The 16,610-nt window shown below is 55.5% G+C and overlaps 2 protein-coding genes across 2 annotated transcripts; one reads left to right on the plus strand and one right to left on the minus strand.

Annotated features, from left to right (window-relative positions):
- Positions 1-4,031: 4,031 nt before the first annotated feature.
- On the minus strand, positions 4,032-8,923 carry CCDC159 (coiled-coil domain containing 159). Its single transcript, XM_056850716.1, has 8 exons — positions 8,840-8,923; positions 7,333-7,414; positions 6,410-6,581; positions 6,017-6,084; positions 5,570-5,646; positions 5,078-5,169; positions 4,395-4,474; positions 4,032-4,126 (listed from the first exon to the last, which is right to left on the minus strand). The coding sequence occupies exons 1-8, from the start codon at positions 8,921-8,923 to the stop codon at positions 4,032-4,034; spliced, it is 750 nt and encodes a 249-aa protein (XP_056706694.1).
- Positions 8,924-13,367: 4,444 nt separating this feature from the next.
- TMEM205 (transmembrane protein 205) lies at positions 13,368-16,237 on the plus strand. Its single transcript, XM_056866147.1, has 3 exons — positions 13,368-13,476; positions 14,664-14,827; positions 15,935-16,237. Exons 1-3 carry the CDS (start codon positions 13,377-13,379, stop codon positions 16,235-16,237), a joined length of 567 nt encoding a protein of 188 aa, XP_056722125.1. The 5' UTR covers positions 13,368-13,376.
- Positions 16,238-16,610: the final 373 nt, after the last annotated feature.

The following is a 16,610-nucleotide window of genomic DNA, read 5'->3' on the forward strand; positions in this document are numbered from 1 at the left end:
CAATCTTGTCCCAATCATGGCTTCTCATTTTGTGGCTAGTATTGATATGTAAGTAAAACAACTCCTTGTCTGTGGCAGCAAGTTCTCTGCGGGTAGTGTGAATTCTCTCTTGTAAGAGAGCCCGTTCTAGATGGTCATAAACGTGGTTAGCTCGTGAAGTTTTAAAGATTCTTTTACTTGTGAGAAAAGATGGAATGGTTCCAGTGTCTCTGCATCGCAGTAGAAAAGTTAAAGAACAAAGTAGATGTGCTTTCTTGTTCCGAAGTGTTTCCAATCTCCGGGTCTGTTGAAATATTTCCTCCCCGTAGAGGCGTTCAAAATATTGTCGAAGGCTTTCACGGTCAGAGTTCATTGGTTCTTGTAGGTTATCCGGGCTGTGTAACCGTGGTCTTGGAATTTTCTTTCCTGACGTTTCGCCAGCAACTGTGGCAGGAGAAACTTTTGAAAAAACATAACCTACAAACAGTGTTTAAACCCACCAAGAAAATACAACAAATGCTACGATCAGCAAAAGACAAAAGAGACCCCCTCACCTCTGCAGGAGTATATCGTATACCTTGCAGCTGTGGAGAAGTTTACATCGGGACCACAAAACGCAGCATACAAACAAGGATAAAAGAACATGAAAGATACTGCAGACTTGGCCAACCTGAGAAATCAGCAGTGGCTGAACATGGACTGACACAAACAGGACACAGGGTCTTATTCCAAGACACTGAAAGACTGGACAATTCTACCAACTATTTTGTCAGATTGCACAGAGAAGCCATTGAAATTCATAAACATCAGCACAACTTTAACAGAAAAGAGGAGAGTTTAAGAATGAATAAGGCTTGGCTTCCTGCCCTGAAAAACCTCCAGACAAAGACAACATTCAACAATAGCCATACAGATTAGCTCTGGATTACACACATTAACAGATCACTTCAGGATACAATGGTTCCATATTAACATACCATACCCTCATTAGCACATTATCTTGATACTTACAGGACAATACTTTTGCAGGACAATACTCAGCTCAAACCCAACCCCTTTCTGACTATATATTACTCTTCCTACACCCTTGACACTGAGAGACACTGTCCTTCAGTGTTACTACTCTGAAGATGCCTGCCACAGTTGCTGGCGAAACGTCAGGAAAGAAAATTCCAAGACCACGGTTACACAGCCCGGATAACCTACAAGAACCAATGAACTCTGACCGTGAAAGCCTTCGACAATATCTTTAAAAGTGCTATTCCAAAAAAAACGAATCCATTTTTCCAGATGAAAAAGTGTTGAATGTGAAATGATTTTTGCACAGCCCCCAGAATTTCCAGCCTGCTTTGAAGTGACGCAGCTCCAGCTGCAAAGACCTGGATTGGTTTTTTGCAGGGGGCAGGGTGAGAATCAAGAATCAAAAGGGAAGCCCGCAATGCCATTAATGGCTGCTAAACTTGGAAACACAATTGGGGATAAAAAAGGGGGGGCATATGAAAAGAGACCGATGAGAAGACTCCGACCACGATTTAAGTAGAGCAGAAAATCCCTCTTTGAAGCATAAATAATGACTGAAAGGTCTAAGCATATATTTAGTTGCCCTTGAGTGAGGAAATCAGTCCACGGGGTTCTTGTAGGGATAGAACCGGGTACTTGGCAGCAAGGGAAAGGTTTTGCAATTCCCCTGGAACGGCTCCAAGGAAGCACCGGCTATTTGACAGTCACTGAGGCCAGGAAAAGCTTTTGCCCAGGCTAAGGCAAGAAGGGAAAGAAGCAGAGAAGCTTTTCTCCCTCTCATAATGCTAGAACACGGGGGGGGGGGGATAATCTGCTGAAGCTGGAGAGCGAGAGATTCAGAACTGATAACAGGAAGTACTTCTTCACACAAAGCATAGTTAAATTGTGGAACTCCCTTTAAGAGGGGAGCGGACATGTTCACGGAGGAGAGGGCTATCCATGGCTACTAGTCCAAATGGATACTGGTCATGACGCATACCTATTCTGTGCAGTTTCAGAGGAGCCTGCCTATTATCTTAGGTGCCGTGGAACCCAGGCAGGATAATGCTGCTGCAGTCGTCTTGCTTGTGGGCTATCTGGAGGCACCCGGTGGGCTGCTGTGGGAACAGACCGCTGGACTTGATGGGACTTCTTGGCCTGATCCAGCAGGGCTTTTCTTAAGTTCTTATAAGGCCAAGAACCTCATTAAAGAGAATTGTGCTGGAGCCTCTGGAAGCTGATTGTGGGACGCTGCAAGGCTGAGAGATGGGAGGTCTCTCTCAAAGGCAGGCACCACTGTGAAAGGGCCACGAAATAAAAAGCATCACATGGGAACCAGAGGCGCCGTTTGGGATTTCAGTAAGAAGGGCAGAAACTTTAGCTTCAACGGCCTTTTCTTGGATGCACCCCGGCTTATATTTCTTTAAAAAAAAAGGAGTCGCCACACTCCCAACAAGAGAGAGCGCAGAAGCAGACAAGATGTCTCTGTGAATCCCACCCAGCGTGCCCTCTGCTTCCTCTAAAACGGGACGGCTGAAAATACCCTAACCCTGCAACACAGGAGAGGACAGAAAAGGCCACCGTTCTTGTGACTCAAACGATCACGGCCAATGTGTTGGTTGGTCTGTAGCAGTGACAAGAGGGACTAAAAAAATTATTCCCAAATAAGGTTTTGTGAGCCTTAGCCTGGACTCGTCCCCCCAGCAGGCAAAGTCTGGGGTTCCTGGCTGCCCTCGGTCTCCTTCCTCTCTGAGGGGGACACAGGCTACTAGGGTTGCCAACCTCCAGGTGGTGGCTGGAGATCTCCTGGTATTACAACAGATTTCTAGACCACAAAGACCAGCTCCCCTGGATAAAATAGCTGCTTTGGAGGGTGCATTTTCTGGCACCGTACCCCGCCCTCCTTAGACACCTCCAGATATTTCCCCACCCAGAGCTGGCAACCCTACAAAGACCCCTCCTTTGGGAAACAAGCAGCCCTGGAGGTCGGGGTTACATTCAGGACTGAAGTGCAGAGAGGAACTCCATTCCTGCCCTACCTGATTCATCCTGGGAAGGGGAAGGAAGGGAAGGAAGCCACCAGTCTCTGGTTTTAGCAACCAGCACCAGCCCTGCAGTGCAGCTGCCTTTGGGGGAGGCATTCCAAGAAGCAGATTTGCAGAGCCCCCGTCTTCTGGGGCAAGTGGGAGGAGCAAATCACTCCAACAATCTCCTTCGCTGACAAATTACGTAGTCTGTGTTCCACCTCTCCCATGTTCACCATGTGGTAAAAATAAAACACCACAGGCTTAAACTCGTGTTGAGCGCATAGCGCAGAGACATCTAAAGTTCCTTCCTTCCTTCCCTTCCCTTCCCTTCCCAATCCCCTCCTCTGACTGAAGCTTCAGAGCTGGCGCTGGGCCATGCCTCAGCGGAGCCTTCTTTAGCAACGGGAGTGGGGGCCTAGTGGGACAGAGGGGACGGGGTGGGGGTTCCCAGGACTGGAAGGAGGCACAGAGGGCCAAGGATGCCCAGAAGAGTAGAGTTTAATCCCATCCGTTGCTGTCCGTAGCTTTGCCCCAAAGAAGGGCTCTCGTTTTCTCCCTGCTCTCTTGTCCGATGCCTGAGAAGAAGAAGAGTTGGGTTTTTATCTGCCGACTTTCTCGACCACTTAAGGGAGACTCAAACCGGCTTACAGTCACCTTCTCTTCCCCCTCCCCACAACAGACACCCTGTGAGGTAGGTGGGGATGAGAGAGCTGTGACTAGCCCAAGCTCGCCCAGCTGGCTTCGTGTGTAGGAGTGGGGAAACCAACCCGGTTCACCAGATTAGCCTCCGCCGCTCCTGTGGAGGAGTGGGGAATCAAACCCGGATCTCCAGATAAGACTCCACCGCTCCAAACCACCGCTCTTAACCACTACACCACGCTGGCTCTCACGCTGGAGAGGTGGGATTAGTTTTTCTCCTGCCCGGCCTTGCAGGGGGGGCAGTCTGGTTGTGCACCTGAGGAGCAATTCCGACCAGGACAGAGGAGCCGGGACACACACCCTGCCCCCGAGGCTCACCTCTCCCAGCTAGGAGCTGTTGCGATGCTGCCGAACAGCCAGGTCAGGCAGGTAGGAGCCTGGGGAGCTTGTCTTCCGGTGGGAGTGGGGGTGGCTCCCTCGGTCTGTGGAAGAGCCAAGAGACGAGTCTCCAGAAGGGTCCGAGTCCCTCCTGGGGCCTCAGCTCCGGCTAAGCAAAGCTGGGAGCCCTGAGGCCAGATGCTGGCAGGGGGGTGGAGAGGAGGCACGGAGCGAGTCACAGCGGCAGGGTCAGCCCCCCAGCCAGCCCTGTGGACCACGGCAGGAGCAGAAGGGGTGCGGGTGGGGTGGAAGCCACCTGCATCCAGGCCCAGGCAAGGGAGGGAGGGGCCCAGGTCCGGGGGTCCCACTCACGTTTCGTTCTCAAAGGCCCCCTCTTGTCGCTCCCGACGGTGGAGTTGGTGATGGAGTGGCAGAGAGCGTCGACCGCCGACCTGTGTGAGAAGAAAAGAGGAGGGGCAACTCCTGGGAATTCACCTTTTGGGGATGAAAGCGGCCCCCGCCCTTTCTGGAGTCTTCCTTGACCTTCCAGCAGCAAGAGGCTAAGGATGAGGAAGAGAACTGGCTGGCCTGATCTCAGAAGCGAAGCAGAGTCAGCCCTGGTTTGGACTTAGACGGGAGACCGCCGAGGAGAAGCCCAGGGCGGCCACACAGAGGCAGGCCGTGACAAGCGCCCTCTGAACACCTCTGGCCTTGCAACCCCCACGAGGGGTTGCCAGAAGTCAGCTGTGGCTTGACAGTGCTTTCCACCCCCGAAGTGCTTTCCCCCCACATTATTACATTAAGCCTTACCAGGGCCCTGTATGGTAGGACGGTATTACCAGGCGCATATTGCAAATCGGCCCTGAGGCTGAGAAATCCCAGCAGCTGGGTTGATAACAGAACTGGCCCTTCCTGGATGACACCCCCTTCCCTGGGACACTCCCTGGCCCTAACTGTGCAGGCAGCCCCGCCCCCCCCCCCCCAACGAGATGAGGGCAGGGAGAGAGCAGGTGGGGCTCTTTTGGGCATGGCCAGCTCAGGGGGCCTCTTCTCACCAGACGTCGTCGCTCCCTTCGTCGCTCCCCGGCTTGTTGCCCACTGCCTCTGGTGCATCCCCTGCGACTCTGCCCTTCAGCTGGGCCAGGAACTGGGAGCAAGGAGGGGGGCACAGGTGAATGAGCTGAAGGGTGGGCGGGTGGGCGGGCAGGCAGGGGTGCTTTGCTCAGGGAGGAGGGTGGATTTCCCCAGCCTGTGTTTGCACCTGCACTGACCCGTGCATTCCCCGGCCATGCATCGGCCCTGCGCCAGCCCGCCATGCAACCAGCACCCCCTCCCCTTGCAGCAGTTTGTAATCCCTCATCATCCTTATGATGCACCCTCGACAGGTTACGGGGCCCATGGCTGGCTGGCCGCCCTTTACCACCACACGTCTCCAGGGGTCAGAAGGGGCATTTTCAAAGACCCGCCACGCCTGCGCCCGTGGCCCCTCCGAGCGGGATCCCCTTCTCCAGCCAGAGGGCAGGACTGGTCTCAGCTGAGCTGCTCACCTTGGTGCATTTCACTTGGTTCTCCTGCATCTTCTTGATGCTGACCAGGTTCCTGGTGATGTCCACCTCCTGGTTTTCTGGGATAGGAAGCCACAAGCACACCTGGTCACGGCCCCTCCACCCACTGGGACCGGCGCCCCTCCTGGTGGAAGGAAGGAGGGCCCGAGAACAGCCTGCAGGAGCCTGGGGCTCTCTCTCTCTCACCATAAGATGGACGAGGGCAAGAGAAACTGAGGCAGGGAAGCTCCAGTGTGCCTCAGAAGAACCTCAGTTGGGGAATTCTGTTCCAGAAGGTGGGGGGGGAGGACACCCTTTCCCCCTATTTCCTAAGAGTGTAGCCCAGGCCAACCCCACTGAGCATGTTCTGAGGGGGGTGGGAGAACTTTCCTGGAGAAAGTCGGGGGAAATACAAACGATGCCAAGAAAGTAACCCTGGTAGCTACATACTCAGTTTCTGGTGGATGCGCTGCAGTTCGGTCTGGACGGCTTCCAGCTCGTCCCAAAGGAATTTCTTGCTACCCAGAGCAGTTGGGGGAAGGGGAAAAAAGAGGGGCTTCAGACACCAGTGCAGGAGGACGACTCCCCTCATCATGCTGACCGCTCAGCAGGATGACCACCCCTGCTCTGCTGCACCCACAAGGACCGCAGGCAGAGATTTGGCTTCTGGTCTTTGGAGACCAATTTCTGTCAGGAGTTGACAGGGAGGCCTTCCGGAAGCCCGTGAACGCCTCTCCATCCGCTACCAGCAAGGACGAGTGTCCTGTGACCTCCGCTGGAGCCCTGAGAATGGCTCTGACAGCGAACCCCCGTCCTTCACCCTCCTCCCTTCCTGTCTCCCACCTCTCCAGGACCTCTTGAGACAAGTCCTCCACGGAGCTTTGCTTCTGGTTCATGGACCCACGCAGCCCTTCCACCTCCGCTGCCACGGCTGTCCACAGCTCCTGGATCCTCTTCTGCATCAGACCCTCCAAAGTCCTCTCACTAGATGAGTGGATGGCAAACTTTAACTCCTCTGGAGCAGGAGGGGAGAGAGAGATTGCAATTGAGGACGGCTCGCCAAAAGCCCCCATTGGGCTGAAGGCAAAATCCAGCCGGCACCAACCCCTGTTCTGCAGCTCCAGAGTTCGAGCCTCTTCTGCAGCCGGGCAAGCACGGTTCCCCAGCATCTCTCCTCAAGCACCCCAAAGGCTTTGCTTTGAACCTGCCCTGTCCTTCTGGAGGATCACATGGCCAGGAGCCTCACGGAGGCAGGAGAGAGGGGCAGCCACACAGGCCAGGAGGGGACAGCAGCCAGAGCACAGCAGTCTTGCCTACTGGCAGCTTTCCACAGAGATCAGGTAAAATTGAGGGGGAATTCTTCCTGATCACAGGGAACAGGGATTGCTCTCCAGTTCATTCTAACTAGAGCTGGCAGCCTTGCGGGGATTTGCACTGGCCGTCTCATACCATTTCAATTACGGCTTTGCAAGTAGGGAGACCAGGAACAGGCAATGAAAACCAAGTTTGTTTGTTTGAGGGGGGCAGGGAAATCCACATTACGCATGAGGTGCCACACACTGTGCAGAACGGTGATTGAGGGGGACTTCAAAAGACATGCAGCTCACACCTTATCCCCACCCCCACACACAGCCTTCAATGGCTTCCCTTTGGAACCCAATGCTCCCAGCCACACCTGCTCCTGAGCCAAGGGGCAGCTCAGCCAGGCCTCCAGCCAAAGGGCAGCTTAGCCAGGCCTCCCCACCCCCCTACTGCCGGTGGCTCACCTTCCAGATTCATGATCCGGCCCTGCTGTTGGTTGATCTCCTGCTCCAGCAGAGTGATGGAGTGGCTCAGGGCCTCAAACGCCTGGCAGAAAAAGAGGGCACGAAGAGAGGTCACCCGCATTGTCGGCATCTGGGCACACCGACCAGGAAGCGGGGCTGGGGAGCACGGGCCAGAAGCACAGGGCATGTGTACAGCTGGGCCAGGGGCTCCTCTCCCTTCCTTCCCCTGCTCCTTCCATGCCTCAAAGGGGGAGAGGGCAGCTGATTTTGGACAAAAGAAACCCAAGGAAAGACACAGTCAAGGTCTCTAAAATTATGCAGGGGGCTGATGAAGTGGGGAGGGTGCGTGAGAGCTTGAAGCCAGCATGGGCAGCTGCCTGATGGGGCCAATAATGCCCCCCCCCCATTGCTGTGGGTCTTTAAGCCCGTGCAGATGTCCACAGACAGCAGGGACTGAGGGAAAAGCTTTTGATTCCTGAAAAGAGCCAGCCTGGGTAGGAGAGAGCAGCTCGATCCGAGTACAGGAGCACCTGAGAGACCAGCAAGGTTTTCTGGGGAATGACTCTTCTCCTCCATTTGCGTAAGATTTTCCGGGTACGAGCTTTTGAGAGTCAAAGTTCCCTTCATCAGATAGCTGACGAAGATACCTGACGAAGGGAGCTTGGCCTCTCGAAAGCTCATGCCTAGAAGATCGTGTTGGTCTTTAAGTCGTTCCTGGACTCAGATCCGGCTCTTCTACTGCAGACCCCCATTGCCGACGCTCTGAAACTGTGGACGAGAGAGAATGTGAACGCGAGGCAGCAGCTCTCCCAGACGCACTTAGCCAATCTGACCCAGTGGAAAATCACTTTTTCAACCCAGAAATGGAGACTGGGTGGCATCTGGGTCAGGCCCACCCTTCCGTACGAACCACTGTCTTACTCCAAGGAAAATGTGGCCTTGTGGACGCCCACGATAGGGGAAAGGTCCAGCAGTGTGGTGTAGTGGTTAAGAGAGGTGGTTTGGAGCGGTGGACTCTCTTCTGGAGAACCGGGTTGGATTCTCCACCCCTCCTCCACATGAGTAGAGGAGGCTAAACTGGTGAACTGGGTTGGTTTCCCCACTCCTGCACACACGAAGCCAGCTGGGTGACCTTGGGCTAGTCACAGCTCTCTCTGGTTTGATTCTTCCTTAAGTGGTAGAGAAGGTCAGCATATAAAAACCAACTTCTTTTTTTCAGCTTGGTCCTACTCATGTTTACTCAGAAGAAAACTTACAGAGTTCTAGAGGGCTTGCTCCAATGTAAGTGGACAGTCTAAACCATGTTTGGGATTTTAAAAAAAGTGTTCCTGACCATCCTGGGCTACAGGTTGAGACATCAGGATAGAACCCTTTGTCCCGAATCCCCTGGGTTTCTCTACTTCCACCATGGACCCAGCGAACTATGCTGGAATTTGACAAGTCTTAACAACTACCCAGCCAGACGTAGCTGTGTAAGAAAGAGGTCTGTGGCAGGCCTCCGCCTCACCATGCTGACCTTGGTTTGGGCACAGAGCTGAGCTCTGACGAGTTCCAGTTCATTTTTCAGCATCAGCTGGGACTCTGGAATCATCCCTGCAAGAGAAACCCAGTCGTGGCCACTGCAAACCTGCCAACTTGCATGGAAGCAGCGGCAGAGTCAACGGCTTCATCATCAATATTTTATTTTATTAGGTTTCTACCCGCACTTTCCTGGCACAAGCCGGGCTCAGGGTGGCTAACAGCAACCACAATTTGTACATTAAAACAATCGTAAACATATCTATACATCTCATTCCCAAGTCTGCCCCCTGCCTGCGGATACTTAAATCGGAGGTCATTTTAAAACAGGCCTCTTCACCACAGGCATTCTCCTTGAGCATTTCAACAGTGGGATTCAGTTCTCAGCTATAAGAGGCCATCCAGGGTGAAGCAGCGAAGGAAGCATCGGAAATTTTACCTCCACAATGAGATGGGAGATCAGGCAAAGAACAGGGGAGATGAAGGACATTAGCTTCGGTCTAGAAATGGCGCCGGAGAGCACCAGAACGACCCAGGGAGCCAACAAGAGAGAGAGAAGACAGGGCCTCCTGGAGGTCTTGGGGTACACCAGCAGAGAAGGGAAAGAGGAAGGGAGAGAACCAGTGACAGAAACCCTGACGGGCAACGAGGAGATCCAAGAGGATCCAGGAAAGAAGAGAATGCAGGGAAGCCAGAAGAAGGTGCCGTGGAAAGAGAAGCCCCCGGCTCCCAGCCCTCATCCGTGTCAAGCAGAGCAGCCTGGTTGTGACCTGTGGGGCCCCCTGGCCAGGAAAAGCCAGGCCAACAGCTTCCCTCCTGACCACCGGCATCCTGGCATTTGGCCACGCCCATCCAGAACCCAACGGAGGAGACGGCACTTACCCGGCGGCTTCGAAGCGCTCCTCTCCATCAGGCCCTACTCCAGAAAGAGGAGCACAAAAATCCCATCAGTCTTCCTCCCAATGGGGGCACAGGCCCACAACAACCACAACACAGGGTAGGGGGGCTAATTTCCAAACCTTTAGGTATGAGTACAGAGGTGTTTGTTTATTTCCGACCTCCAGGTAGTAGCTGGAGATCTCCTGCTATTACAACTGATCTCCAGCCGACAGAGATCAGTTCCCCTGGAGAAAATGGCCGCTTTGGCAATTGGACTCTATGGCATTGCAGTCTCCCCCTCCCCAAACCCCACCCTCACGAACACACATGAACACATGAAGTCCATCAAAGTCGGAATTGTCTACTCTGACCGGCAGTGGCTCTCCAGGGTTTCAGGCAGAGATCTATTCACATCACCTACTTGCCTAGTGCCTTTAACTGGAAATGCTGGGGATTGAACCCTGGGACCTTCTGCATGCCAAGCAGAGGCTCCACCACTGAGCCACGGCTCCTCCTCAGGCTCTGCCCCAACAACCTCCTGCCGGGAGCGAAGAGAGACCTGGCAACCCTACTTCTCTCTGCTGTTCTGCCAGCCAAGGAGTAGAACCATTCCCGCCCGCCCTGTCTCACGTGTGAGAACCCCAGAGCCCACCCCCTACCCCACTCCAATGGAAGGGGAGGGGAGAAGCCGCCGCCGGCCTTCCCGGGGCACCTCGGCTACAGGGGCCCGAAGCACCGCGTTTCACACCTCCAGGTCCCCTGGGAGAGATATTTATCCAAGATATGACAACCCATCAACATTCAGGCTAAAGCTGATAAGCACTACAGACATAGAGGCGGCAGTAAAGTAACAGTTTCATCCAGTTCTTGTTATGGTTTACTGTAACCCTCCGTGACTCTTGCCCCAATTACTACAGACATAGACACACAGAGATACCCTGCCCAGCAACAAGCTATTCCCTTGCTGTCCTAATACATTTCAATACATTTACAAAAAGGAAATGAGATTGTTACAAATTGCTAAATCAGTAGATCTTCCATAGTCAGGGGAAGTCTACCTTGCTATCTTCCATCCCCCCTCTCCATTTAGCGGAACCCCCACCGGTACTCCACTCTCACCCAGCCCCCAGCCCCCACTCCTCCCAGTCTACTTGCCCCAGACAGGAACCAGCTAGGGGAGATGGCCCGGCTCCTCTCGTCCTTGGCAATGGTCATCGTCACGGTCCCCTGGGGGGAAAACAAATGCCAGCAGTTAAGCTCCTCCATCGGCAGAAGCGGAACAAAACTCCACCCTTCGGTGGCTTCATACAGACTAACAACAGGCACTCCTTTGAGAGCTCACTTCTTTGGGTACAACGGGAAGAAAGAAACTCATTGACTTCATTTTTACAGAAAATTGCAGAAAGGGGGAGGCGACGAGCGGAGAAAGGGCAGCCTGGCCTGGTATCCTGTGTGCCACACCTGGAATCCCTTTGGAGGACTTGGTACAGGGAGTTTGTGCGTGCTCAGGATCTGACCCATCCCCATGCCTGGGGCCAAGAAATCTTGCCTCCTGTGAAAGGCCCTGCGGGAAGCATTTCTTTCCTGCAGTATGTTGCTTGGTTCCCTGGCTAGAGCCACCTGCCCAGTGTCCCTGCCTGCACAGCTTTCCTCTGAGTGCGGCTTGGCTCCCTTGCCTGTGCCTCCTAGCAGCTGTGCCACGCAGAGGCCGGACTCTCCTGGAGGGGTCTGTGGGGGGTGGGTGGCCAGAACTCACAGCTGGAAGCGGCCTGCAGGGGGTGCGTCAGTTCCAGGCCCGGGGGGGGGGTGGGCCTGGGAACCAGCCCTTCTCCCCCACAAGCCCCACTGGCAAGAAGGGGAGCCCCAACCTACACCCAGGCGGCACGTATTGAACGTCCGGCCGCCCCTCCCTCCCTCCTCTCGGGCCTTCCCAGGGCGCCGCTGTTTACGAGGCCACGACAGAAGGGCCGGCCCGACGCCGCCATCCAAATCCCGCCGCCGCCGCCGCCGCCGTTCAGGCTGGGCAGAGACCCATCGCAGCAAGGGGGCGGGGGGGGGAGAGGGGGGGAGGGGGGGGAGAGGGGGGAGAGGGGGAGAGGGGGGGAGAGGGGGCGGGGGAGAGGGGGCGGGGGAGCGGCCGTGGGTCCTGCGGAGCCCCAGAAGGGCCGAAGGGGCGGGAGCATCACCACCAGCCCCACGGGGCGGGGGCCGCGGCGGGCGGGCGCGCTGGCTGGCTGGCTCACCGGGGCCGCCGGCCTCTCCATCGCCCGCCCGCCGCCGCCGCCGCCGCCGCGCCCGACACACGGCGCTCTCCCCCCCCCGTCCGCCCGCCCCCCCCTCCCTCCCTCGCGGGGGCGGGGCCCTGTGCAACAAAGGGGCGTGGCTCGCCCGCCTTTCATGACGCCCCGCGCCGGAGGTGAGTCGCACGGAGCTCAGGTGAGCCGCAGGAGGCGGCGGCGGGGGGCAGAGGGGCTCCCCCGGGCGGGCGGGCGGGCCGTCGGGCGCCTCGTGCTGGGCTGCCAGGAGGAGGGCGGCGGGGCGCTTGGCCAGTGCTGGCGAGGCCGGAGCCGCGCTTCTCTCCGGCGGGCCGGCGGCCAGCTGCGCGGGGGGGACGGGGGACGGGGCAGCAGGCCGGAGGCGGCTCCTCTCTCTCTCGGCAGGCGGCGCGCCTGGGCGGCGGGGGGCCGGCTGCTGGGGGCTCGAGCGCGTGGCCGTCAGAAGGGCGCGCGCTCCCTTGGGCCCCGTCGGCTCCAGGGTGGCCTGGGGGGTGGGGGTGGGGAGGCCGCCCCCTGCCCGCCCCCTGGGGGGCCAGCCTCTCCTGCGCGGGTCCCCCGGGCTGCTGCTGCTGCTGCTGCGGTGGGGCGGGCTGGTGGGGGCGCTCAGGCGGCCTCTGCGCGCCAGGCAGGAGCGGCCCCGCTCGCTCGGGGTGCTGCGTGGAGAAGCGCGGGGGAGGGGGCAGGGCCGGCTTCCCACCCGCGTCCCGCCGGGGGGGGGCTCCCTCCCCCCTCCCCCCCGGACGGTTCTGCCCACCGTCCTTCGTAGCCACGCGGTTGCAGTGGATCATTCTCTTTTCTTGCTTTTGTGTTAAAGAGTCCGCTTCTGGTCCTTCTCGGAGGCCTGAGCAAAAAAGGCCCAGCTGCTCATTTCTCCTTCGAGGCGTTTGGCTTGCAGAGGTGTCGTCTTAAAAGAAAGAGAACTGGCGACGGGTGTAGGGTGGCCATAGAGGGCCCGGTCCCCATAGCAATAGGGCCATGGCCGGTTTATTTATTTTGTTAAACCTGCTCATGCCCTCTTTTGGGGGGAGGTGGTGGAACTGGAAGCCAGGGAGGGCCGAGGCACAGAGGCCCCTTTGCGTGGACGTCTGTGTGTGGAAGCAGCCCTGGGGCTTCCCAGGAGAGTGGCCTCAAATTCGCCAGGGCTTCCTGGCTCTCCCCCTGGAAAGATCTGGGGGGCCGGCTGCGCCACTCGGCGTCTCCTGGGGCCAGGCTCTGTGTTTTTTGCTTCCCGCCTCAGCTTTGCATGATGTCCACTCATTGGATGGTGCTGAATAAATATACTGGGGGGGTGTGTGTCTCTGGCTGTCATCTGGCCCCCACCCTCATCCGTTGTTTCTCTGCCCACTTTTAGGCCCCTCGCTGCATACAGAGATGGCAACAGAAGGGGAGCCGGGTGGCTTCGTCAAAATGGTCCACCTCTTCCTTCTGTCCACAGCCTGGGGGATGCAGTTATGGGTGACCTTTATAGCAGGTGAGTGGGAGGGCGGGGCTCAGGTGCACTGTTAGCCTGCCTGAGACCAAAGGCCCTGTTCTACCCAGAGGGGTGAAGGAGGATGGAGATGCTCTCCGAGCCCTTCCTAAATCCCCTTCTCCCACGTGTTTGTCTCCATCCCATTAGCAGCCAGGAGTCCTGAGTCCCCAGTCTCCCAGAGCCTTGCCTGGAGCCCACCCCAAGAAACCTGGACCTGAGCCGCTGGCTCCTGTCGAAGAGCTGGGCCCTTCCTCCGCAAGGCGGGTCCTTCGTTTGTTTAGAGGTGGTCAAAAAGTTTCCCAAAACAAAGCTCTGTGCTCAGGCGCTCCTCCTGAACCCAAAGCAATATGCTGCCACCGGCCCTTATCCAAAGACTAGCCCCCAGCCAAAGGCTAAGGGCAACCCTCACCAGCTAGTTCCCAAAGTAAGTATAACGCTCTCCCTGCAAGGTAGGAGGCCCTGTCGGAGAATTACACCAGCAAAACAGTTTGAACCTGGTAGGTGGTCAAACACAAAAGGCACTTCCAGATTTAGCCTTGGGATCCACAAAACTACAAGACACGCCAAATTATAGGCATAAGATTTATTAAAGAGCTGTGTTCGTTACAGGAAAGAAAATATTCATGAAACATTTAGCACAAAAACAAGAAAGCTTAATATTTCTAACTAAGCGAGGAGACCAATAAACCCAGAATTAATTGTCATGTCATCCCTTGCCTCTTTGTTGCATCAGGGTGTCAAGAGGTGAGTCACATTCTGCAGAAATGTGAGGCACCTGGACACTCTCAAAACTTTAGAGATAAGAGATAGTTGGCAGATTTGTAACCTTGGCTACAGATAGCCCTTAATGGCCCTCCATTTAGGGAGGATGAGTGCAAACTGGAGGCAGCTGGAATAGGTGGCCTCTGACCTTCAGAGCACATTCTCCAAACCGAAAGTAATTTCTTAAGGTGGAAATTGTGAGAGGGCTGTTTGCTCTCTCAGCCCCATATAGTTTTATATCAAGACATAGTAGGCCCAAAAGCCTGAACCAGTGCAGTATAACACAAAAGAAAATTAGGGAGACATTTTCTTTACAGCTCCACCCCGTAAAATCCTCCTCCTCTTCTTGGGGCTTGCAGCAAAACCCAGGCAGCCTTGGTAACTCCACCTCTTCCCCGCACCCCCCACTCCTCTTTCCTACACAGGGTTTGTCCTTTTCCGGGGGGTCAGCCGTCACACCTTCGGCCTCGTACAAAGTAAGCTCTTCCCCTTCTACTTCTACACCTTGCTCGGCTGCACATTTCTGAATCTGGCCATCTTTGCGACGTACCACCCGTGGGAGCTGCTCAGTGCCAGGGAAACCATCCAGGTACTCCTTGCAGAACTAAAAAAAAAGTGTCAACATTTTTTGTCCAGATTGCCTGGTAAGGGAAGGCTGCAAAACAGCTGGAGCTGAGACAATTAACACTTGACTGAACCCGCTCATTCTCAGTGCTTCATGTCAAAGGCACACTAGGAAGGGGTGTGCCAACTCTGCCCTGGAAAACTCCCCAAACCTTTCTGAAGGACTGTAATCTGTTTCAGCTGGCTTTAAACTGGGTGATGCTTAAGTACTTGCAGTGTCCTGTGTTGAGTGCAGGATCTGTAGATAGTATTTTTCTCTTTATTGCCCTTGTTAGAGAACAGGCTGCAGCTTAATGGCAGGATATCTTCTTTGCATGCAGAAGGGCCGAGGTTCAGTCTCCAGCTCACAGAAGCAGGTCTTAGGAGCTAGGAGACCAAGTCCTATGAGGAAAGGTTGAAGGAGCTGGGTATGTTTAGCCTAGAGAGGAGAAGACTGAGAGGGGATAGGATAACCAAGTTCAAGGACTTGAAGGGCTGCCATGTAGAGGAGGGTGCCCAGTTGTTCTCTGTTGTTCCAGAAAGTCAGACCAGAACCAACGGGTTGAAATTAACTCAAAAGAGTTTCCGTCTAGACATTAGGAAGAATTTTCTAACCGTTAGAGCGGTTCCTCAGTGGAACAGGCTTCCTCCGGAGGTGGTGAGCTCTCCTTCCCTGGAAGTTTTTAAGCAGAGGGTAGATGGCCCATCTGTCAGCAATGCTGATTCTGTGACCTTTAAGCAGATGGTGAGAGGGAGGGCATCTTGGCCATCTTCTGGGTATGAAGTAGGGGTCACTGGGGTGTGGGGTGGGGAAGGTAGTTGTTAATTTCCTGCATTATGCAGGGGGTTGGACTAGATGACCCTGGTGGTCCCTTTCCAACTCTATGATTCTGTGATGTGAAAGACCTCTCCCTGGGGCCCTGGAGAGCTTCTGCCAGGCCAACGAGATACTGCTGACCTTGGCAGACCAGTGGTCTGAGTCGGTTTAAGGCAGCTCCGTGTGCTCCTCACAGAAGAGCTTTGGGGGTTGGTGGGCTGGAAGCCTCAGCCCGGGTCTCAGTGACGGAGGGCCTGTCATGTCTGTCCTCTGCAGATCGTGCTGTTCTTCACCTGCCTCATCCTGACTGCTGCAAACGCCTCCTGGTTTTCCCGGACCACCACGAAGACCATGTTCAAGATGCAGGAGATTGAGCGGGAGCACGGGCTCGGGGCTGAAGTGGGGATGTTGGCCCACCGGGAGGCTTATCAGCGCCTGAAGGAGAAGGACGCCAAGTACCGGAGCCTGCGCCAGAGGTTCTTCACCTTCCACGGCCTGTCCTCCCTCTGCAATCTGGCTAGCGTCGTCTGCACGGGTGTGAATTTGGTGTGCCTGGCTCTGCAACTGGACAGCCTGTGACTCGAAGGGCAAACGCCCCTGCTGATCCCGTCCTCTTCCTCTGCTCTTGATGCAGGATTTCTCCTGAGACCTCTGAACCTTCTCTGTCGGGGCCTCTCCGGCTGGGGACCTGCTGCCTCAGCATGGGGGGCTGTCCTGATATGGCCAGATTTTTCTGTGTGCTGGGATGAGATCAATCTACACGCCAGTGAGCGTTGGCAGAGAGCTTTCTAAATGCTAAATGTCCCCTCAGTGTCTGCGTAGGCAGACTGGGACATGTGCCTAAGCAAATGCCCCTTTGGTTTTGGCCTCTTGGATCCAGCAGTTTTATACTGTGGAAGAGTTTTGACAGTACCTCTAAATTTCCTCCAGCCATTGTGATCTTCCATGGGTT

The sequence above is a fragment of the Euleptes europaea genome, chromosome 1, assembly GCF_029931775.1.
Source record: "Euleptes europaea isolate rEulEur1 chromosome 1, rEulEur1.hap1, whole genome shotgun sequence".
NCBI lineage: Eukaryota > Metazoa > Chordata > Lepidosauria > Squamata > Sphaerodactylidae > Euleptes > Euleptes europaea.